Below are 25,245 nucleotides of genomic sequence, written 5' to 3'. Positions count from 1 at the left end.
TAAAGATGTGAAATTCAAGTTGCCGCTATATTTCATGAGATACAATTTTTTTCCATAAGCAGTTTTTTTTTTTACATCTTTATTGGAGTACAGTTGCTTTACAATGTTGTGTTAGTTTCCTCTGTACAACAAAGTGAATCAGCTATATGTATACACTTCCCTGATTTTTGTTTTGACTTTCTATTCAGATAAATCTCATTCTCTGAACTTTAGTTTTTCTGTGTGTGAAAAAGAACAATTTTGAATGAATTTCTTAGGCTTAATTGATCATCATCATTAGGTTGAATGTACATTTCTTAGTTTTTAATGTTTAAATAAAACAAGCAAGAAAAATGTTACAATCGCCCCATCTTTTACCTCTTTCAAACATTGACTAAAACACCATATTTTAAAATTATCACTACCACTTCCAAAAATTGTTGATAACTAGCACTAAATATACATGTATATTATAGCTTAGCAATTCTACTTCTAGGTAATTTACCCAACAGAAATTCATACCTAGGCTCACCAAAGACAACACAAGCATTCCATGGCAGCATATTTGTAATAAAAAACCGGAAACACTCAAATTTTATCATCAGTAAAAAAGATAAATAGAATTGTAGCATATTTACATCATTGAATACTATACAGCAATGAGAATGAATAAACTACATGGAACAACATGGATATTCACATACATAAGGTGGAGCCAAAGAAGCCAGACACGGAAGAGTACACACTGTATGATTCCACTTACGTAAAATTCAAACACGGGCAAAATTAATCTGTGGTGTTAGAAATCAGGATAGTAATGTCTTTTGGGAGGAAGTAGTGACCAGGAGGGGAGCAGGAGGGGCTTACTGGTAATATTCAATTTCATAATCTGAGCTCTGGTTAAATAGGTGCACTCCATTTATAAAAAAAATATTGAGCTATAAACATAATTTGTACAGTTTTCTGTATGTATATTATACTTTTAAACAGTTTTTAAAAACTGCTCTGTTTTAATTCCTAGACTTCTAAAGTCTGAGCATTTATTTTTTAAAACCTTAAACTGTTGCACGTGTTGCAAGGAAGTGTGACCGCCAAAATGAATTTCTTTTGGAATTTTAGTATGGGGCTTATACCATGTCCTAAGTATTAATAGTTCTATGGGGGTTTTGTGTGTGCGCGTGTGTGTTTGTGTGTGTTGTGTGTGTATTTGTGTGTGAACAGTTTTAAATAGTAGGAAATTGTGATTAATACAGTTCAAGCATACCCTGGAATAATTATTTAATAGGGTAAAGGTAATGCTGCAGTTTTTTTAAACACCTTGAGGTGTAAGAGGAGAAGTTTGGTCAAATAATTATAGTCATTGAGGCCCTTATTAATATACAAATGAACATGTAGTACTTAAAGTTCTAAAGACATTAATCAAATTTTTTTCTTAAATTTTGCAGTGTGTGATTAATAAAGTTTCACAAATAGAAGACATAGACACAGATGTTGTTTTGAAGTAAGTATAAATATTAAGTTGGGGTTACCAGTCAGGGAAAAGATAACGCATTAGAATAATCTAAGGAGGATTTAGTTCAGGAATTATTTGCTAAGGTGTGGGCAGAGTGTAGGAAAATCACAAGTGATAGTGAAGTACCTTTAAGGGACAAAGAAAGAGAGCAGTTAATGGAATTCAGGAGAAGAAGATGTAAGTAGCTGAAAAAAAAAAAGTCTTTTAGTAGTTGAAGTGATCTTCAGTGGAGGGAGGCAGTCATCCTGAGGTAACCCCTCAGGGATGGAGACGGACTATTAGCACCTTTCCTCCTTTCAGTCTTTTGTAAGGGCTCCTCACTGGCCAAGCCCAGCAGGTCAGCCTCCCAGGGCAGAGAGAGGGTGGAGAGGATACAACGTCATATGGAGGGTGGAAATTGAAGAGGAGTAGCGGTGTTAAATTTAAATTACTTAGCTATATAATTAAAACCCAGTTAGCTTTGAGAAGTTTGAGTACATGATTTTGAATTGCCCATGTCTATAATTTTTTGTTTTCCCCTTGAAATAACTATTCTTATTTTAAGGAGAACAGTGATAAATATTTTATGACTATGAATTTCTTGTTCATATAGGTATCTAAACTTTATTAACTGGTCTAAGATATGAATAGTAATATGGATAACTGTAAAACTTCTCTGGGCCAGACTCATAGAATGAGGATTGTGGAGTTTTAATTTCCACACTATTACCTAGTGAAAGCTCAGTTTCAGAATTAGTTGAAGCAATCCTAATAATGCAGGGATCACTAGTAGCTGGAAAAATTAAGTTACTGGACCTTTGCTAAAAGCCCTATATACATGGAGAGTCAGTTATTTTTAATATTTTTCTTCCCTAGGGAATTTTCTCAACTTAGAGAACATTCTATATCTCAAGTGTATAGGAGTATCTTTTGAGAATAAAGTCCTAGGTGTAGCAGCATTAATTAAAAATTTGGAGTAATAAGTCATTGTAGTACTCTAAAATATCTTTATGGATTTCTATTTTTTTATTAATTTTTAATCTTAAAGTTGATTGATGTCAGTTATAAAAATATTGGCTGTACTATTATGTATTGTAATATTTAGTATATATATAATATATATGTAACTAATACAATATTGGCTAATACTTACATAGCACTGTGCATTGTTCTGAGTACTTCGTATTAACTCAGTTTATATTCACAGCTACCATATAAGGTAGGTTCTACCTATTTAAAATGAGAAAATTAGATCATGGAGGAGTTAAGTCATTTGTCCAGAGTCACACAACTAGTAAGTGGCAGGGCTGGAACTTGAACCAAGGCATTGTGTCTTAAGAGCCCATGCTCTTAGCCACCATGCCACATGATATACGGAAGAGTACTTTTTAGTCTGTAGTTAGAAAAGTAGGTTATTAAGTTTATTAGGGGAGATGTTATGTTTCTATTTTTTTTAACATTTTTATTGGAGTATAATTGCCTTATAATGGTGTGTTAGTTTCTGCTTTATAACAAAGTAAATCAGTTATACATATACATATATCCCCATATCTCTTCCCTCTTGCATCTCCCTCCCTCCCACCCTCCCTCTCCCACCCTTCTAGCTGGTCACAAAGCACCTAGCTGATCTCCCTGTGCTATGCGACTGCTTCCCACTATCTATTTTACATTTGGTAGTGTATATATGTCCATATATACACTACCACTCTCTCACTTTGTCTCAGCTTACCCTTCCCCCTCCTTGTGTCCTCAAGTCCATTCTCTAGTAGGTCTGTGTCTTTATTCCCGTCTTGCCCCTCGGTTCTTCATGACCATTTTTTTTTTTTTTTTTAGATTCCATATATATGTGTTAGCATACGGTATTTGTTTTTCTCTTTCTGACTTACTTCACTCTGTATGACAGACTCTAGGTCCATCCACCTCACTACAAATAACTCAATTTCGTTTCTTTTTATGGCTGAGTAATATTCCATTGTATACATGTGCCACATCTTCTTTATCTGTTCATCTGTCGATGGACACTTAGGTTGCTTCCATGTCCTGACTATTGTAAATAGAGCTGCAATGAACATTGTGGTACATGACTGTTTTTGAATTATGGTTTTCTCAGGGTATATGTCCAATAGTGGGATTGCTGGGTCGTATGGTAGTTCTATGTGTAGTTTTTTAAGGAACCTCCATACTGGCTGATTTTAAGGAATCTCCATAGTGGCTGTATCAATTTACATTCCCACCAACAGTGTATGAGGGTTCCCTTTTCTCCACACCCTCTCCAGCATTTATTGTTTGTAGATTTTTTGATGATGGCCATTCTGACCGGTGTGAAATGATATCGCATTGTAGTTTTGATCTGCATTTCTCTAATGATTAATGATGTTGAGCATTCTTTCATGTGTTTGTTGGCAATCTGTATATCTTCTTTGGAGAAATGTCTGTTTATTTAGGTCTTCTGCCCATTTTTGTATTGGGTTGTTTGCTTTTTGATATTGAGCTGCATGAGCTGCTTGTAAATTTTGGAGATTAATACTTCGTCAGTTGCTTCATTTGCAAATATTTTCTCCCATTCTGAGGGCTGTCTTTTCGTCTTGTTTATGGTTTCCTTTGCTGTGCAAAAGCTTTTAAGTTTCATTAGGTCCCATTTGTTTATTTTTATTTCCATTTCTCTAGGAGGTGGGTCATAAAGGATCTTGCTATTATTTATGTCATAGAGTGTTCTTCCTAAGTTTTCCTCTAAGAGTTTGATAGTGTCTGGCCTTACATTTAGGTCTTTAATCCATTTTGAGTTTATTTTTGTGTATGGTATTATGGAGTGTTCTAATTTCATTCTTTTACATGTAGCTGTCCAGTTTTCCCAGCACCACTTATTGAAGAGGCTCGTTTATTAAGGGAGATGTTATGTTTCTATTTTTATTCCAGAATATATCTTTTCCATATTTAACCAAAATTAGTTTATTTCTCTATGCTTTTTCATCGAATGGTCACGAAGCATGTTCACATGGAATTACTACATGATAAGATTCATGAGTCAGTGTACTTGACTAGTCTTAGAGATGTTTAAACAAGGAGAAGTTGCTTAGTAATTGACATCTTCATCTCAGTTTTACAATTTTAGCTAGGTATCTAGATTAAATTGTGTTGTTTTATTCTTTTGTTGCTAGTATTTAGTGTAGTTTCCTCCAATTTGTAGATAACACCATGTTGGCCTGAAGACAGTCATTATTTTTGTTTGAATTTTCTTTTCTAGGCTTGCAGATCAGATGAGAATGTTGAATTTTCTTCAGTGGTTTGATCTGCTAAAGGATATTTTCTCTAAGTTTACAATTTTCCTACAGAGAGTTAAGGTAAGCTTATGTGTTTATCAGTTTGTCCAGAATATCCCTAAAGTTAAGTCATCTTTCTAGATATGAAAATTAGAATAAAACAAAATTTCTTTGTTTCTGTAATTTTTCTAAAGGGTTTTAAATTAGATTTGAAGTGCTTCAGAGTATTTTGGTACCTTTTTATAATTTTGGATGATATGTTTTATTTTAAAAGAAATATGATGCTAACTTGGCATTAAATATTATACAGTAATATTTCCTTTTGTGATGCTTGAATCTCTGTAGATTACCTAGAATTACAATATTGTGAAACACTCAAAAATCTATCCCAAACCACTTAATTTTTCTAGGAATTTAATGTTGATATAATGGTATTTTTAAACATATGGTTCATATTTAAAATGCTCTACTAATGTTCTTTATTGCAGGGTTTTTTTTTCATTTTTCAATCTGGAATCCATTCATGTATCATGCATTGCATTTAATTACTTTGTCCCTTTGATCAAACAACTTAATTTTAATCCAATCATTATAAGGAAAAGAACACATGCCACACAGCATTTTTCAGAAGAAAAAATGTCACAGACTCTAATACATGTTGGTTGGGATTACCAACATGTCATAACTATGTTTTAATAAGACAGTCATTAGGAATTACTGAGTATAACAGACTGTTTGTGAAATGTGATATTCTTTGAATTATCAGGTGTCAGTATTGTATTTATGTCCTAGTTAACATCCCTGGCATCTCCTGAGTTTCATGTTAAAAATGATCTGAGGGACTTTGGTACTTATCTGCGATATGAATTCCTTATTGACATTGACATGCTCTAAGTCACATACATAAGCTTTCCAGTCAGAGTGGGAAAAGTTTTATAAAATGTGATTCACTATACTTAATTCAGACTCCTACCAAAATGTTGATCCTATCCATTGATAGTGATAGATAGCAAACCTTTATCTGTGGATTGCACAGTAATGAGGGCTTGTTTTCACTTTTTCTTATATTCCTACCATGACCTTATCACACACAGGTCTGGATATATAGAACTCCTACATTGCATAGTTAGAACTGGCCAACTTTTTGCCAGTTATTTTTAAGTAGCTATCTTTTAGGTTCTATATCAGTTAAACTAAGCCACATTATTATTTGATGTATGTACAATATGGGAACAGTGATCTGTCCTAATTGTAGCTTCTTATTTTCACATTTAGGCCACTTAAACTAATACTGTTGTAAAACATCTTTGAAAATGATGTTTAATCTTTAAATATAGTACTTTTTTCTTTGAAAAAGTTTGTGGTTCCTTGAGGGCATGATTTTGCTGAAAAATAATGTTAATTACAACTGTTCATTTTTAATGAAGAATTTTTAAATAACTACAAATTGGAAAGAACCATGATGTCTAACAATAGAGGAATGGTAAAATAAGTTATGCCTGGTATATTCACTATCATGGAATATCATGCAGGCAAGGATTTTTAATGATTGAAGAAAATGCATGCATTATAACGTTAAGTTAAAAAGCAAGACAGAGACCTACTTAAATATATAGTCTGCTCTTAGCTGTGTTAGAAAGATTTTTTTACCTCTTCATCTCCATAGACCAAAGAGACAGCTTGTCTTTTTAGTGGTTATCTTTAGGTGGTAGTATTATGTATAATTTAAATTTGTGATTCATTCTTTTCTGTTTTTCCTAAGTTTTCTACAAAAAGAGGTATTACTTTTTTTAATTGAACTATGGTTGATTTACAATGTTGTGTTAGTTTCTGGTATACAGCAAAGTGATTCAGTTATACATATATATATTCTTTTTCATATTCTTTTCCATTATAGTTTATTACAGGATATTGAATATAGTTCCCTGTACTATACAGTAGGACCGCTGTTTATCTATTTTATATATAGTAGTTTGTATTTGCTAACCCCCAAATCCTAATTTATCCCCCCGCCTGCCGCACCACCACCACCCCCTCAGCTCTTTCCCCTTTGGTAACCATAAGTTTGTTTTCTATGTCTGTGAGTCTATTTCTGTTTTGTAAATAAGTTCATTTGTATCAGTTTTTTTAGATTCTACATATAAGTGATATCATGTGGTATGTGGTATTTGTCTTTCTCTTTCTGGCTTACTTCACTTAGTATGATAATCTTGAGGTCCATCCATGTTGCTGCAAATGACATTATTTCATTCTTTCCTACGGCTGAATAATATTCCATTGTATATATGTACCACATCTTCTTTATCCATTCATCTGTCGATGGACGTTTAGGTTGCTTCCATGTCTTGGCTATTGTAAATAGTACTGCTATGAACATTGGGTTGCATGTATCTCTTTGAATTAGAGTTTTCTCTGGATATATGCCCAGGAGTGAGACTGCTGGATTATATGGTAACTCTATTTTTAGTTTTTTAAGGAACTTCCATACTGTTCTCCATAGTGGCTGCACCAATTTACATTCCCACCGACAGTGTAGGAGGGTACCTTTTGCTCCACACTCTCTCCAGCATTTACTATTTGTAGACTTTTTGATGATGACCACCCTGACTGGTGTAAAGTGATACCTCATTGTGGTTTTGGTTTGTATTTCTCTAATAATTAGTGATATTGAACATCTTTTCTGGTGCCTGTTGGCCATCTGTATGTCTTCTTTGGAGAAAATGTCTATTTAGATCTTCTGCCCATTTTTTAATTGGGTTGTTTGGGTTTTTTTTTTTTTTTTTGGATATTGACCTGTGTGAGCTGTTTGTATATTATGGAAATTAATCCCTTGTCAGTTGCATCATTTGCAAATATTTTCTCCCAGTCCATAGGTTGTCATTTCACTTTGTTTATGGTTTCCTTTGCTGTGCAAAAACTTTTAAGTTTAATTAGGTCCCATTTGTTTATTTTTGTTTTTATTTCCATTACTCTAGGAGACAGGTCCCCAAAAATATTGCTGTGATTTACAACATGTCAAAGACTGTTCTGCCTATGTTTTCTTCTAGGAGTTTTACAGTATCTGGTCCTACATTTAGTTCTTTAATCCATTTTTAGGTTTTTTTTTTATATGGTGTTAGAGAGTGTTCTCGTTTCATTCTGTTACATGTAGCTGTCTAGTTTTCCCAGCACCACTTGTTGAAGAGACTGTCTTTACTCCATTGTATATTCTTGCTGTATTTTGCCCTTTGTTGTAGATTAATTGACCATGAGTGCATGGGTTTATTTCTGGGCATTAATTGTATTTGTATTTTTATTAGAATTCTTGTTTATTGTTTATATCCCATAGTGTAAGATGATTTGTATAGCTAAAAAAGAAAATAATCCTTAAATGCAAGCTTACATTCTTTTTTAAGAAATTTTTAACTCTTAAGTTTTCAATTTGTTATGTGGACAAATAATTCTGGACTATCATTTTAAAGACTTATGAATATGGTTACCAGATTATTTCATTCATTATTCTCAAGACTGGAAAAATTTATTTTAGCGGTTCTGGTCTTTGAACATGAACTTGACTGTAAACTGCTGCAATATGAAAGTTCAGAGAATAAATCGCGTACCTACTGTTGAATCTACTATGTATTGTAAAATCTTCTGGAAAAAAATAATCAGCAAACCTTTAAAACTGTAGGTATGGTGAAAACAGTGAAGAAGAACCCTTAAGAGAACACCTGATACACTGTATATGGAAAGTTTATTGTATTAGCTAAGATGTTATCAGTTAAAAGGGACAAAGTATTCAAATGAAACTAATTTAAACAATAAAAGAAATGCATTGGCTTGGGGAACTTAAAATAGTCCAAAACGAGGATAGGCTTCAGTTATGACGTGGTCATGGTTTTCTCCCTTAGTTTCTGTTTTAATTCACTTCTACCTCCTCTTTGTTGGCTTCACCTTCAAAGTAACCTACCTAATTATAGCAAAATGTCTATGTATAACAGTTTTAGGTCTTCCACATTTGTATACTCTACTTCCTAAAACAAGATTTTTTCTTCTTCAATCATCAAAGTCCTTGGTTTTAATCCACTGGGCTGATTTAGGTTACTGTGGTCAGGACAATGCTGTGCACTGCTTGCCTTGGGTCTGGATTTTCTTCTCACTTCTGAACTAATCCTGTGGCAAGGAGGTTGGGAGTATACTGTGTGGGATACGTAGGACTAACACCTGAAGCCAGAAGGTGGACTCAGTTTTGCATAGCTGTATTCCTATGGGGGAGGTATAGAATAGTTGTTGGGGAGAAAAAGACTATGTCCAAAGACCGTGACCATTTTTTATAAAAAAATTTTTTAAGAAAGAAAATCATCAAGAGAGAAGAGATAAGGAAGAAGAAAGGCAAAATGAAGATGGGGGAGAAAGCACATCAAGATTAAGACGAGACAGTAGTGAGGATTAAAAGCAGCAATGGAGGAGTGTAGCAAGGAGCAAGCTTGTGACAATAGAGAAGTGATTAATGGAGAAAGAAAATATGCAGTGTCCACAGACACTCGAAGGCTCAGAATCTCTCATATACTGTATGGAATATTGTATCACTTAGAGTGCGTTTAGTTCCAAATAACAGGAAACACAGAGTGTTTTAAACAATTAAGGGGGTTTATTAGTTCATATAACTGAAAAATAACCATAGGTAGGTCAGCCTTTAGGTGCTTGATAGAGAGGTTGATGATGTTATCAAGCCTTGGTTTTGTTTCTCTGTGTTTCTCTCAGTCTGTCTTCTGTGTATCTTCTTAGCTTTAAGCTCAGGTGGTTCCATTAGTTGATTGGACTAGCTTAGACCCTTATCCTATCTTTGGAGACTTAAAGTTGGAGTCTGCTTGCCTAGAACCATGTAGATCCTAAAAAAGAAATCAAGAGTTTTAAGAAAGGAGCAACAAATTACAAGAACGCAACCATGAACGTTAAAGTAGGAATGCAGCCCCTGTTTCTTAGTAGTCCATGAAGACATTGACTTACATAAATTTACTCTTAATTCATCTAGCTTTCAGTATTTGTTAAGTACCTCCTATGTGCCCAGTACTTACTATTCTAGGCAGTAGGATATAATATCTCATGGAGCTAACATTGTAGTGGAAAGAGACCTAGAATTAAAAAAATAAAAAGATAGTGGTAACTGTTATTTTAAAAAAACTGGTTAATGAGATAGGGTTGCTGGAAGGAGTCATAGGAGGCTTTTTTTGTTGTTTTTGATTCAGTTTTATTTATTTATTTATTTATTTTATTTTTTTGCCGTGCGGCATGAGGGATCTTAGTTCCCCTACCAGGGATCGAACCCTTGCCCCCTGCATCGGGAGCACGGAGTCTTAACCACTGGACCACCAGGGACGTCCCGGAGGCTTCTTGAGGAAGTGACAGTCGTGCAGGAACCTGAGTGATGAGAAGGAAACATGTATGCAAACATCAAGGTGAAGAACATTCCAGGCAGAGGAAACAACAAAGGCACTGAGATGGGAACAGTGGAATTTAGAAGAATAGGAAGAGAACCAGAATGTCTGGAGAGCAGTGAATGAGTGAGAAAAAGGTGTAAGATGAGGAGAGAGAGATGGATTTAAGGGTAGGTACGGTAAGGAATACGGATTGTTTTTTCCTTTTAAGAAAGCACAGCAGGACTTCCCTGGTGGTGCAGTGGTTAAGAATCCGCCTGCCAACGTAGGGGACATGGGTTTGATCCCTGGTCCGGGAAGATCCCACACATTGCGGTGCAACTAACCCCGTGCTCCACAACTACTGAGCCTGTGCTCTAGAGCCCGCGAGCCACAGCTACTGAAGCCCATGCGCCTAGAGCCCGTGCTCCTCAACAAGAGAAGCCACTGCAACGAGAAGCCCGTGCACCACAACAAAGAGTAGCCCCCGCTCGCCGCAACTAGAGAAAGCCCGTGCACAGCAGTGAAGACCCAATGCAGCCAAATCAATTAATTAATTAAAAAAGAAACCCAGTGAATATTTGTTGCATAGATGATTGGATACTGGTTGCTCTGTTCCAAACACCCCCCTTTAAAAAAAATAGAAAAGAAAGCACATCAATCAACGAATATGATCCTCTGACAGGCAAGTTATGTTTAGTGTAACCTATTTAAGAAGTTAGAGAAATATGCAGTATATTTTAGGGAGATTTCCATTTACAAAATTAATTTGTAAATGGAGCCCTATGTCTAAGCTTTAGGGAAACATCTCTGTTGAGCAATTCTTTTTCACAATTCACCTTTACTGTGTAATAAAAGAAATTCTGATATGCATGACCTTGACTCATTTGTAAGATGTTCAAAAGTACATACACAGAGTTCACTTTTGGAACCTTTAGGTACAAAATATTTTAAATCCCTTAAAAATGTACCCTGTTTTCTTGTAGGCAACGTTAAATATCATTCACAGTGTTGTTCTCTCAGTTCTTGACAAAAACCAAAGGACTAGAGAATTGGAGGAGATTTCGCAGCAGAAGAATGCTGCAAAAGACAATTCACTGGACACAGAGGTGGCTTATTTAATCCATGAAGGCATGTTTATAAGCGATGCATTCAGTGAGAGTGAATTAACACCTATAGCAATTGACACTACCTCTCAAAGAAATGCATCTCCAAATAGTGAGCCCTGCAGCAGTGATTCGGTATCCGAACCAGAATGTACTACTGATTCTTCATCCAGCAAAGAGCAGACATCATCCTCTGTTACTCCAGGAGCTGTGGATATTATGTGAGTATGGTGACTGCTGCCAAGTTAACAAGATTCTGAGTCATCTTATTAATGGTTCCAATAAGATTGGTTATTCAGTTTATTGAGAAACCGTGTACACTTTGGTCTTTTGGAATTTAATTTAACAAAAATAAATTAATTTTCTGAAACATGTATCTTTTTGAAAATGTATGCAAGGTAAGGAGGTGAGCATTGGAAGTAATTGAGAATTGTAGAATTTTAAGGCTGGGAAGGAACCATTTAATTAAATGCCCTCAATTTGGAGAGTTTAGATGACTTATTTAGAGTCATTAGTGGCAGAACCTGTCCTGGAACTCAGGTCAGTATTTCCTTGGTTATGTTTCTTTCTTTTACTATGTCACCTTTGTATTTTGTATATAGTGAAAATCTGTTTGAGTTACAATTTTCAGTTTTTCAGACATGAATTTCCAAGTGGGTCACACTATCTTTTTTAATATTACTTTTTTAAACTTATTTTGAAATAATTTCAAATTTACAGAAAAGTTGTCAGCATTGTACAAAAAACTCTCATATATCCTTCACCTTGCTTCCCCAGTTAATGGTTTACCACATTGCCCTCTTTCTCCCTTCCTCTCTCTTTCTCACTCTCTTTTCGTCTCTCCTTTCTTTGTCTCTCATGTTAAAATTTTTTCTCAATCGTATGACAGTAGGTTGCAGACTTGATGTTCCAAATACTTCAGTGTATATTTCCTAAATACAATAACACTCTCTTAAATAACTACAGTATACCAATTAAAATCAAGAAAACATTGCTGCATTATTACCATCTAATGCACAGACCCCATTCAAAGTTCACCAGTTGTCCCAATAATGTTCTGAATAGGAAGAACAAAAATAAAATAGCCATTAAAATCTTTCTGGTCCAAGAACATTGTTTGTATTTTGTTATTACTAAGAATAATAAGAATTCAGTACTTTTGTTCATTTTGATATAAGTTGGCTTATAGCCCAGGAGCTTATAAAGGTTGCAGTTATAGTGTAAAGTCAGCTATAATACCTCCCCCTCCCCACCATAAATCAATCAATCAAACTCTGAACTACATATTAATAAAATTTTTTCTTCTCTGTTCTGGCTTATATTTTCACATTTATTAGTTAGGGTTCAGTCTAAAACTGCTGTTAAAAGAGATGTAAAAACATCTGTAGCTTAAACAATATAGAATTTTGTTTCTCTCCTGTAACAATTCAGAGGTAGGAGGTCCAGAGCTGAGAAGGTAGCTCTACCATCTCATTGTGTAGCTTCCCTCTGTGTCTTAGGAGGTTTTATCATCTCATTTCAATCTGTAGCAGCAGGAAGGAGAGGACAAAGGCTGGTACTCTCCTTACTTTTTTGTTTTGTTTTAACCTTTTAATTGGAATGTGATGCACATATAGGGAAATGGACCAGTTGTAAGTGTTCAGTTCAATTTATTGTAACAAAATGAACACCCTGGTGTAATCACCAAGGTTAAGAGATAGAACATTACCAGCTCTCTAGAAGCCCCCCCTGCCACTATGCTTTCACTTTTTCCCCCAAAAAAACATTAAAACTATTGGTTTTTACAGGTTTTAAACTTTATATAAATGGAACCATAAATGGAATCATGTTCTTTAGTCTTTAATTTCTTTCATTCCACGTTATATTTGTGATATTTTTCTGAGTAGTTGCATGCAGCAGTAGTTTATTTGTGCATAAATATTCCACTTCTGACTACACCACAATGTATTTATCATTCTGTTGTTGATGAAATTTGGATTATTTTCAGTTTGATTGTTGTGAACATTCTTGTAGATGTCTTCAGTGTACATGACGTAAGTATTTCTGTTGAATATATACCTAGGAATGAATAAGTATTGTGAGTAGCCAATTTAACTACTACCAAACAATTTCCCAAAGGATTGTACTCCTTTACAATCCTATCAGCTGTGTGGAAGCATTCCTATCACTCCACATCTTCATTCACTCTTGGTATTGTCAGTCTTTTACATTTTAGACATTTTGGTGGATATGTCACAGGTATAGTAGTTTAAATTTTTATTTCCCTGATGATTGGTAAGAGGGCACTTTTCATATATTTATTGGCTGTTTGGATATCCTCTTCTGTGAAGGCCCTATTCAAATCCTTTGCCCACTTCTCTATTGGTTTGCCTTTTATTTCTTATTGATTTATGGGAGTTCTTTATGTAGTCCCAACACAGCCCTTTGTCAGTTGTCCATACTGCAGATATCTTCTCCCACTCTGTGGGTTGACTTTTCACTCTCTTATTGGGGTCTTTGGTGAATAAAAGTTCTTAATTTTAATATCTTATGATTCAATCTTTCCTTTTATGGTTTGTGCTTTTTTTGTGTGTCCTATTTAAGAAATCTTTCCCTAACCTAAGACTTTGATGATATTCTCTTATGTTTTTTTCTGGAAGCTTTGTTGCTGTCCCTTTCACATTTAGATCCACAATCCATCTGGAATTGATTTTTGTGTATAGTGTGAGGTTGTTGTCTTTTTCCTCATGTGGATATCTTTTTAACTTCACACCATTTATTGAAAAGACTGTCTTACCTGTTGCTCTATAGTGCCACTCTTGTCTTAAATTAAATATTCATATATGTATGAGTCTGTTTCTAGATTCTGTTTTGTTCACTTGTCTGCTTTGCACCGGTACCATTAAGTAAAATTGTATTAGTTATGATCGCTTTTTTTTTTTTTTTTTTTGGCGGTATGCGGGCCTCTCACTGTTGCGGCCTCTCCCGTTGCGGAGCACAGGCTCCGGACGCGCAGGCTCAGCGGCCATGGCTTACGGGCCCAGCTGCTCCGTGGCATGTGGGATCCTCCCTGACCGGGGCACGAACCCGCGTCCCCTGCATCGGCAGGCGGACTCTCAACCACTGCGCCACCACGGAAACCCTATGATCGCTTTTTAATTAGTCTTAATATCTGGTCATTTCTCCTACCTTTTATTCTTCTTCCAGTATGCCCTATTTATGTTGCAAATCCATATACATTTTAGATTTGTTAGTTCCTTGTTGCTTTCACATAAATTTGTTCATGTTTTATCCTTTCTTTCTTTTTAAGAGCACAGTTCAGAATTTGCAGTCCCACATCCTAGTGGCTAGAATATTATCACATGTCTATATCTAGCTGTAAGAGAGGCTTGAGAAATAGTCTATAGCTTGTTGGCTATTTGATAGCTAAAACTATTATGGCAGAAGTGAGAAACGATATTAAAAGATAGCTAGAAATCTGCTGTACTATTTGAGATTCCTTTAAATCAAATGCAGCCTCATAGTTTTTATCCCTCCCCTCCCACCTCCATTGTGGCTTACTATACAGTCTGGAGCTTCTCTGGCTTTCCACAATGGCATGCTCCCATAGCATGATACCAGAGGTTCTGTAGGTGGTTTCTTCTGTGTTTCATAGGCACATAAATGTCTGGGAACTGCCCACCCCCAAGGGGCAATGGATTGATTGAGTATATTTATACACGTGACCCTAACTAGTTCTTTCTTGTATCAAGTGTTTTTGCAGTATGTAATTGTGTCATAGATGCAGTACATGCAGAAATGATGTCTGATTTTTTATCTATGTTAGTGGTAGATTTTCCATATTTTCTTACATTATCAAAATAATCTACAACTTTGTAAGTTTATTCCAATGCAGACATGGGCACAAAAGAGTAAATAATTTCCCATGCAGGAAATGGGAAAGGAAAAATAATGGAAAGGATTAGAAAGTTTTGTAGGTTTTTAAAATTTTTTATTTTAAATTAAATTGTGGTTAAAATAAAAACATAAAAAGTTTACCTTCTTAGCCATTTCTAAGTGCACAGTCCAGTAGTGGTAAATATATTCACACTGTTGTACAACCAATCTCCAGATCTTTTTCTTCTTGCAAATGTGAAATCCTATGCACATTAAGCAACAACTCCCCATTTCCTTCCCTACCAATCCCCTGGCAACCACTCTTCTACTTTCTGTCTCCATGAGTTCAACTACTCTAGGTACTTCATATAAGTGGAATCATACAGTATTTGTCCTTTTGTTTAGCATATTGTGTTTAAGGTTCATCTATGTTGTAGTATGTGTCAGAATTTCCTTCTTTTTATAGGCTTAGTAATATTCCATTGTATGTATATACCACATTTTATCTATCTGTCAGTGGACTCTTGGATTGCTTCCATCTCTTGGCTGTTATGAATAGTGCTACTGTGAACATGGGTGTGCAAGTATATCTCTTTGAGATCCTGCTTTCAGTTCTTGTGTGTACATAGCCAGAAGTAGAATTACTGGATCATGTTTGTGAGGTTTTGTTTTTTGCTTTTCCCTAGTAACGTGAAAGAGATCCATTAGACTTAAATTTTTAAAAATCTTTTTAAAAAGCAAAATTACAAACAAATAAATGATTTTTTTAGAAAACCAAACGTCCCAGGTTTTTGGATTGTCACCCTACTTTCTTAAAGACTTAAGTTGGTTTTTTTTTTTTGCTATTTCCTGTTTATATCTTTGTGAATTGGTGGCGTATTGGTAAGAGTTCCAAATTCTTAATCATTCCCTTACTTAGGGGCAAATTTTAGAAATCCTTCAGAAAATCGAATTTACAATTGAAATAAAATTTTAACTTTGAAATTTAAGCAAACAGTTTTTATGGGAGCTGGAATTGAAATAGCACTTGGACTGTTTATATAGAAGGAAATGTTGCAGTAGAAGAAGCTTATCAGATTAGAAATAGAATTAGACTAATTCTGGGTTCTAGTCCCACCCTCTTAACCTTGTGACCTTGAGTAGATCACTTAAACTTTCAAGATTCAGTATCCTCATCTGTAAAGTAGAAATTTATCTATCTTCTTCAGAGTGTGAGAACCAAGCAAGGTACTGTATCTGAGAGTATTTTAAAAATATTTATCCATCCATTATTTTAAAGCACTGGTAAGTAAATTTAATGATATAACTTTAAAGGATAGCAGGTAATAACTTTCTTTAATACCTTAACCCAGTGAGAGTGGTGGCTTGCCTCAAATTAATATATATCAGATCCTCTTTGAAATATCTTTGAAAGTTATTTTAATTCAACTGAAACGGAGAAAAATTATGCTAAGGTACTTCACTTGGTTCATGATAACACTAAACTGACTTGTTGGCACAGAATCAGTGGTCTTTATACATGCCCTGGGGAAAAATGTATAAAAAACAGGAAGTCTTACATTTCTTCCTCAAAACTGGAATAGATGCATTACATATTATAAATACTCCTATTTAATTGTAAGTTTCTTGAGAACAGTATTCCCTCCAGTGCATAGTAGTTAAGCACAGTAAATACTCAGGAAATATTAGTTTAGTTGATCTGACTATTAATAGTCATTCATAATTATAAGTAAAAAGAGGGCCTGTTTGTTCCTTCTTTCCATTCCTTTCCTCTTGCTTCCACCATGTCATCCTAAGCACCTGTGCACAACCTGCCACAGCTACGCCCTTGTACCTAATGAGAATTTCTTTTGCTGTAGTTTTTGCAGAATTTCCAGTCAGAGTCTGAACTAAGTATTAAAAATACTACAGCAGAGAGAGAAAATTATTCTTATATAATATTAGGGTAAAATATATTTGTGTTATCTGAGCTTGTTTATGTGATGCTCTACCACAAAAATAAAAGTATATGATACATCACAGAATTTTCCCTCAAATGTAAATTTTACAGCTTTTTGTTTTTTATTGGTATGTCATCTATGGTGAACAGTGTGTTCACAACTTTCCTTGACTTAATCTCTTTCTATCATTTTCAGGGTCAATGAAGACATGAAATTAACTGACTTAGAGCTGGGAAAGCTGGCAAATAATGTCCAGGAGTTATTATATAGTGCCTCAGATATATGCCATGATCGAGCTGTCAAATTTCTCATGTCAAGAGCAAAGGTTAGTTGTTTTAATAAAATTTAGATATTTTATACATAGTAACATTATTTTAAAGATCTGAAATATATCCTTGCTTGTGTCCCTGTTCCACATAATGCATATTTTGAACACTTAATAAGGTACTGGTGTGGTCTATTAAGGAGATGTTGAAATGCAAAATAATCCAAATAAAAGAAATAGAAAAAATTAAGCATGCTTTTCAAATAAATGATTAAAAGACTTATTTTGAAATATAATACCTTAATAATTAATTTGAAATTAATATGCTGTTTTTATACACATATATGTGTATACCTAGCCAAATAATTTATTAAGAAAATTAGTTGTACTCCAATAGTATGAAAATTGTATAGTATGATCTGAATTTATCTGAGCTACTGTATTACAAAGGGATCAGAATAAAATTTAGACATCTTAAACTTTTTATGCTTGATTTCTGGGACTAAAGTATTGGGAAATTTCATTTAAAATTGTTTTAAAATAATTTTTAGGAATTAATACAACTATTATAAAAACAATTAATATTTGTTTAAGTTGGTTTTATAGCTCATCCATATTTGGTGTTATACTAACTCTCATGATTTTTGTGTTATCTTTAAAATTTAGGATGGTTTTCTTGAGAAGCTAAATTCCACAGAATTCATAACACTTTCCAGATTAATGGAAACATTCATTTTAGAAACTGAACAGATCTGTGGAAGAAAAAGCATGTCATTACTTGGAGCACTTCAGAGTCAAGCTAATAAATTTGTAAACAGGTTTCATGAAGAGAGAAAAACCAAGCTCAGGTATTATTACCATGTCCATTCTGTTCTTCATTTTTTTCCCCTTTTCTTTACAAAACACAATTATATTTAAAAGAGGAAACTTCATTAATTGGCCAGTTAAAACCCCTGACAGATTTTTTTCTTTTTAATTAAAGACAGATTGTGGAATTAAAATCACATTTCTTAGCTTTTGAAAGTGTAGTTAGAATGTTTAGTTCCATTAAAGTACTTACCAGGAAGATCCTAATAGACTGACTTTTCCTTTCCCACTCAAAGTGAAGTTAATTATGTTTTACCACTCTTCCTGACTAGGCTAAGAGACATAAAAAGAGAAACATTTTCTGAAACTATTCATACTGTTTATGAATGATTTCAGTTTATTAAGGTGTTCAGCACTTTTTAAAGTCTTACGTACTAACAGGTAATGGCCATTATTATTTAAAAACTCAGTGCCTTGTATTGCATGGGCTCTACTTGAATTTAACTAAGATACATGTAGTCTTAAATATATAACAAAAGTCTTATGTACTCACTCAGCTCTTCCTTTTCTTTTCACCCAAGGAGATGGTGTTGAAATATTATTAAAGTTTATCTTCCTTTCTTTTTACTTTTGAATAGCCTCCTCTTAGACAATGAACGCTGGAAGCAAGCTGATGTTCCCGCAGAATTTCAGGATCTTGTTGATTCTATAGCAGATGGAAAGATTGCTTTACCTGAAAAAAAATCAGGGGGTATGTGTACTCTTTCACACACTCTCTTTCTTTTTTTTTTTTTTTTTTTTTTTTTTGTGGGCTGGTTCTTTTTATTTTTTATTTTTATTTTTTTTAAACATCTTTATTGGAGCATAATTGCTTTACAATGGTATGTTAGTTTCAGCTTCACAACAAAATGAATCAGTTATATATATACATATGTTCCCATATCTCTTCCCGCTTGCGTCACCCTCCCTCCCACCCTCCCTATCCCACCCCTCCAGGCGGTCACACAGCACCGAGCTGATCTCCCTGTGCTATGCGGCTGCTTCCCACTAGCTATTTACCTTACGTTTGGTAGTGTATACATGTCCATGCCTCTTTATTGCTTTGTCACCGTTTACCCTTCCCCCTCCCCATAGCCTCAAGTCCATTCTCTAGTAAGTCTGTCTTTATTCCTGTTTCACCCCTAGGTTTTTCATGACATTTTTTTTTCTTAAATTCCATATATATGTGTTAGCATATGGTATTTGTCTCTCTCTTTCTGACTTACTTCACTCTGTATGACAGACTCTAGGTCTATCCACCTCATTACAAATAGCTCAATTTCGTCTCTTTTTATGGCTGAGTAATACTCCATTGTATATATGTGCCACATCTTCTTTATCCATTCATCCGATGATGGACACTTAGGTTGTTTCCATCTCTGGGCTATTGTAAATAGAGCTGCAATGAACATTTTGGTACATGACTCTTTTTGAATTATGGTTTTCTCAGGGTATATGCCCAGTAGTGGGATTGCTGGGTCATATGGTAGTTCTATTTGTAGCTTTTTAAGGAATCTCCATACTGTTCTCCACAGTGGCTGTATCAATTTACATTCCCACCAACAGTGTAAGAGAGTTCCCTTTTCTCCACACCCTCTCCAGCATTTATTGTTTCTAGATTTTTTGATGATGGCCATTCTGACTGGTGTGAGATGATATCTCATTGTAGTTTTGATTTGCATTTCTCTAATGATTAGTGATGTTGAGCATTCTTTCATGTGTTTGTTGGCACTCTGTATATCTTCTTTGGAGAAATGTCTATTTAGGTCTTCTGCCCATTTTTGGATTGGGTTGTTTGTTCTTTTGTTATTAAGCTGCATGAGCTGCTTATAAATTTTGGAGATTAATCCTTTGTCAGTTGCTTCATTTGCAAATATTTTCTCCCATTCTGAGGGTTGTCTTTTGGTCTTCTTTATGGTTTCCTTTGCTGCGCAAAAGCTTTTAAGTTTCATTAGGTCCCATTTGTTTACTTTTGTTTTTATTTCCCTTTCTCTAGGAGGTGGGTCAAAAAGGATCTTGCTGTGATTTATGTCATAGAGTGTTCTGCCTATGTTTTCCTCTAAGAGTTTGATAGTTTCTGGCCTTACATTTAGGTCTTTAATCCATTTTGAGCTTATTTTTGTGTATGGTGTTAGGGAGTGATCTAATCTCATACTTTTACATGTAGCTGTCCAGTTTTCCCAGCACCACTTATTGAATAGGCTGTCCTTTCTCCACTGTACATTTCTGCCTCCTTTGTCAAAGATAAGGTGACCATATGTGCGTGGGTTTATCTCTGGGCTTTCTATCCTGTTCCATTGATCTATATTTCTGTTTTTGTGCCAGTACCATACTGTCTTGATTACTGTAGCTTTGTAGTATAGTCTGAAGTCAGGAAGCCTGATTCCTCCAGCTCCATTTTTCGTTCTCAAAATTGCTTTGGCTATTCGGGGTCTTTTGTGTTTCCATACAAATTGTGAGATTTTTTGTTCTAGTTCTGTGAAAAATGCCAGTGGTAGTTTGATAGGGATTGCATTGAATCTGTAGATTGCTTTGGGTAGTAGAGTCATTTTCACAATGTTGATTCTTCCAATCCAAGAACATGGTATATCTCTCCATCTATTTGTATCATTTTTAATTTCTTTCATCAGTGTCTTATAATTTTCTGCATACAGGTCTTTTGTCTCCTTAGGTAGGTTTATTCCTAGGTATTTTATTCTTTTTGTTGCAATGGTAAATGGGAGACACACTCTCTTTCAATTTTATATTGTTTGTTCATTTTTTAGGAGTGCTTAATATTTCTTTAATTGATAGTGCCTCTTGGGAAGCTTAGAACTAACACTCCCAGCTTAGTAAGTAGTTGATTGGAAAACTATGTGGTAATTTTTAATAACAATTTCAGATATTTATTGAATATTAACCATATCCAGACACTGGACCAAGTGCTTTACATGCATTACTCCAGTTTACCCTGACAACAACCTATAATAAAGATACTATTGTTACCTTGTTTAATAGTGAGGAGGCATGAGGCTTCCAGGGGTTAAGGAATTTGGTACAAATAAAGATCTGGGATTTGAAACCAACTTTATATAATTTCATAGTTATGTTCTTAACCACTGTACTGTATTGTTTAGAGACATGTATTCTTTTATTGGACACTAGTATGCTTCTACTATGTGTCAAATGTTGAGACATAGGTAAGAGGTATAATTTTACTTTAAAAGGTCTAAGTCTGATGAAAAATGTATTTATTATCAATCACAAGTAATGTAGTAGTGATATGATAGAGAAAACCAAAATATAAAGAACTGTAGAATAAGAAAACTATGAAGGAGACTACAAAGGAAGGGCAGAGAGGTAGGACAATCCAGAAAAACACAGAAGTTAAAAAATTAGAGTTTCAAGAAGATTTTCATTTGTATCAAATGTCAATTGGGTCTCTTATGAAAGACATGCAGTGGCTAGAGATATTTTTGTATATCAGTTAAAGTGGAGTTGTCATGGGTTAATAATATAAACTTGGGCTTCCCTGGTGGCGCAGTGGTTGAGAGTCCGCCTGCCAATGCAGAGGACATGTGTTCGTGCCCCGGTCCGGGAAGATCCCACATGCTGTGGAGCGGCTGGGCCCGTGAGCCATGGCCGCTGAGCCTGCGTGTCCAGAGCCTGTGCTCCGCAACAGGAGAGGCCACAACAGTGAGAGGCCCGCGTACTGCCAAAAATAAATAAATAAAATAATAATAATAATATAAACTTATGTACAACTCATCCTGTAATGCCAGATTTGAAATTATGAAGTTTTGAATAATTTTTAAAGTGTTTTTTGTTGTTGTTTTTAATAAATTTTTATTTATTTATTTATTTATTTATGGCTGTGTTGGGTCTTCGTTGCTGAGCACAGGCTTTCTCTAGTTGCAGCAAGTGGGGGCTACTCTTCATTGTGGTGTGCAGGCATCTCATTGTGGTAGCTTCTCTTGTTGCAGAGCACTAGCTCTAGGCACGTGGGCTTCAGTAGTTGTGGCTCGCAGGCTCTAGAGAGCAGGCTCAGTAGCTGTGGTGCACAGGCTTAGTTGCTCCGCGGCATGTGGGATCTTCCTGGACTAGTGCTCCAACCAGTGTCCCCTGCAATGGCAGGTGGATTCTTAACCAATGTACCATCAGGGTAGTCCATATACCCTGCTTTTGTCTTTTGTTTTCCTCTGAGAAAGAAGAAAGGATATGCTATTAGAAATCCATTAACATTTTACTAGTTCATGCAGAGTTAAGGATCCTTGGTTATTATTCATGCATCCATCATCTATTTATTGAGTTACTAGCTACTTAGCTACGCATTGGGGAGATGAAGTTTCATGGATAGCAGTTAATATTAATTTGGTGCTTACCTGATACTAGACAGTTTTTTCTAAGCACTTTACATTGTTATCTCATTTACAGATCCATGAGCTAGACACTGTTAGTATTCCCATTTAAAAAATATGGAAACTGAGGCACAAAGAGGTTAAGCAACATGCCTAAGGTTACCTGGCTAGGAAGTGGTAGAGCTGGGATCCAACTGCAGGCAGACTGACTTTAGGGCCCTTCCTCTTAACTACTGTGCTAAGCCATTTCTCTGCAGTATTGAGAATTGGTTAAGACACAACCCCTGTCCTCAAAAAATTCAGTCTGACATACAGAGTGAATTGTGATTAGAAATTATATCACACTGAATTTCTTTCCTTGAAAGAGATGACGAAGTAGATATTTAATGTCTTAGAACAAAAGGATTTGAAGCTTAGGGAAGCATGATGACTTACTTGCACATGGTAATCTGTTTAATTTGGCTGATTCAGGGCAGTAATCCAGTCCACTGTTCTTTTCACCTCAATATGCTGAATTTTGTTTTTTAATGATAAGAAATACCACATGCTGAAAATAAAGTAACTTTTGGATTAAAATCTTGAAAAGTAATACATAATCTCTCCATTGAATTTAGGAATTAAATTGTACTCTGTTATAATAAAGAAAAGATAACCAGTTGAAATGCTAGTTCTGCCTTTCCCAACTAATAACATTCTTTTTCCTTTACTTCTTATCGATCATCTGCCATGTGCCAGACCTAGAGGATAGCCAGTTAATAAGCATTATCTCTTTCAGTAACAACACTGAAAGGTAGATATTGTTGTCCATGTCTAATGGATACAGATATTGAGATTCAAAAGAAGTAATTGGCCTAGTCTTGCATCCAGTAATTGGCAGTACTGGAATTCAAATCCAGATTTCTCTGATTCCAAATGCAGTATACTTTATTTACGTTGTGCTGAATTGTTTCCCAAGAAGTAGATTTATTTGCAGAAATGAGATAGTTTCAGGCCCTGAATAGGAACTTTTTCAGTTTTTTCCAGTTTAAATTTTTTATCCAATATTTTGTTTCATCTTTTACCCATGTCTCTTTATTCGCTTTACTCTCTAGCTACAGAAGAAAGGAAACCAGCTGAAGTTCTCATTGTCGAGGGACAACAGTATGCTGTTGTTGGGTGAGTGACACGTTTTTCTTCATTAGTTGAATCAAGTATTTAAAACATAGGTCTTTTAGCTACCCCTTGATGTGAATTGGAAATTTTGGATTAACAATTGTAAATCTTACAAAGAATTTTAAAGAAATTTTATGGATTCCTTTTTATTTTTCTATATTTTGTAGTATTCTGTCTCCATTAGGACTACACTGGCTTAACAAAAAAAGGGGTTGGTTGATTTTTCTCATGTAACAAGAACCTAGAGGTACATAATCCAAGGGTGCTATAGTGGCTCCATGATGTTATAAGTGTCTCAAGCTCTTTCATTTTTTCCTGCAACTTTTTTAGTGTGTAGTATACAGCATAGTAGTTGAAGTTGTGAGTCAGACTGCTTAGGTTTGAGTCCCAGCAGCTCTGTTACTTTGTGGCCTTAGGCAAGTTACTCTGTGCGCCTCAGTTTCCTTATTTATAAAACAAAATGTGGACAATAGTACTATACTTAGAATTATTGTGAAATTAAACAGGTAATTCATGTAAAGAATCTAGCACAGTTCTAGTACCTAACAAGAAGTTGATAGTTGTTGGTAGTTATTTCCAGTATCATCATTTGTCATTAGGTCTTTTACCAAAAACAGTATTTCAAATTCAAGTTAACTAAGAAAAATATAAATTCCAGTGTTGTTTGTCTAGTACTATATGCCTTTTATTAAATAGGTAGTTAAGATAATATCTTCACATACTTTAATTTTAATAACACTTCATAGTTTAAATATTTTCATATATATGATCTCATTTGATCTCTACAACCATGTTGTACAATAGACATTTCAGGGATTATTGTTCCCTTTCTACAGTTAAGAGAATTGGAGCTTAGAAGTTTAAGTAGTTAATATAAAATTACCTGAATGGAGCCAGAATTAGAATAAAAATCTAGCTCCCAATATCTATACCAGAATTCTTTTTCACTTCTTTGTTTCTTGTCACTAAGTAAGTCTTTTCTGAAACAGCCATCCCTTCCAGGAAGAATGAATGATCCTCTCTTTGTAACTCTCTGTGCCTCTCTCATGGCACTTTCTGGTTAGTCTCTGAATTCCTCAAAGATGGGGATCATATCTTACCACTTTAATTTTTTTTAGCACCTAATAAGCACTCAAATAGTGTGTATAGAATTTATGCTTTTTCTCAACCTGTATATTATCCAAAACTCTGAAGTGCACCCATTGTAAGGTAAAGCTTCCATTCCTTTCTTCTCTGGAGTTCTTTTCCATTTCTGGTGGGACAGAGCTTTTTTCAACCTCCCTATAATCTTAGTCCTTCAATCTAATCATGATTTCTTTCCTTAACTACCCGTTGCAGTTGACCCTCTATATCCATGGGTTCCACATCCAACCAACCAGGGTGCAGAACCCGTGGATATAGAGGGAAGACTTTACTACGCCATTTTATATAAAGGACTTGAGCATGCATGGTTTTTGGTATCCACGTGATGTCCTGGAACCAATCCCCTGTGGATACTGAGGAAGGACTGTGTCTTATTACTCTTCCCTTGCTTGATGGAAATGGTCCCCTCTAGCTATCTGGCTTTCTTGCTCTTTAGGCAAAGAGGCTTCTGCCAAAAAACGGAACTTCCTGGCT

General features: G+C 35.0%; 1 protein-coding gene across 2 annotated transcripts in view; it reads left to right on the top strand.

Moving 5' to 3' along the window:
* The window catches only part of VPS54 (VPS54 subunit of GARP complex), a 93,327-nt gene that overhangs the window by 52,235 nt on the left and 15,847 nt on the right, over positions 1-25,245 (top strand). For both annotated transcript variants that reach the window (XM_082672419.1, XM_082672418.1), the window contains exons 10-16: positions 1,425-1,480; positions 4,716-4,812; positions 11,114-11,454; positions 17,224-17,353; positions 17,960-18,141; positions 18,739-18,851; positions 23,568-23,631. In XM_082672419.1, coding sequence (XP_082528545.1) covers positions 1,425-1,480; positions 4,716-4,812; positions 11,114-11,454; positions 17,224-17,353; positions 17,960-18,141; positions 18,739-18,851; positions 23,568-23,631 — 983 coding nt within the window. The remainder of the gene's footprint in view (positions 1-1,424; positions 1,481-4,715; positions 4,813-11,113; positions 11,455-17,223; positions 17,354-17,959; positions 18,142-18,738; positions 18,852-23,567; positions 23,632-25,245) is intronic.

The sequence above is a fragment of the Grampus griseus genome (assembly GCF_964374135.1).
Source record: "Grampus griseus genome assembly, chromosome: 15".
NCBI lineage: Eukaryota > Metazoa > Chordata > Mammalia > Artiodactyla > Delphinidae > Grampus > Grampus griseus.
This window is presented reverse-complemented; position numbering and strand designations above follow the sequence as displayed.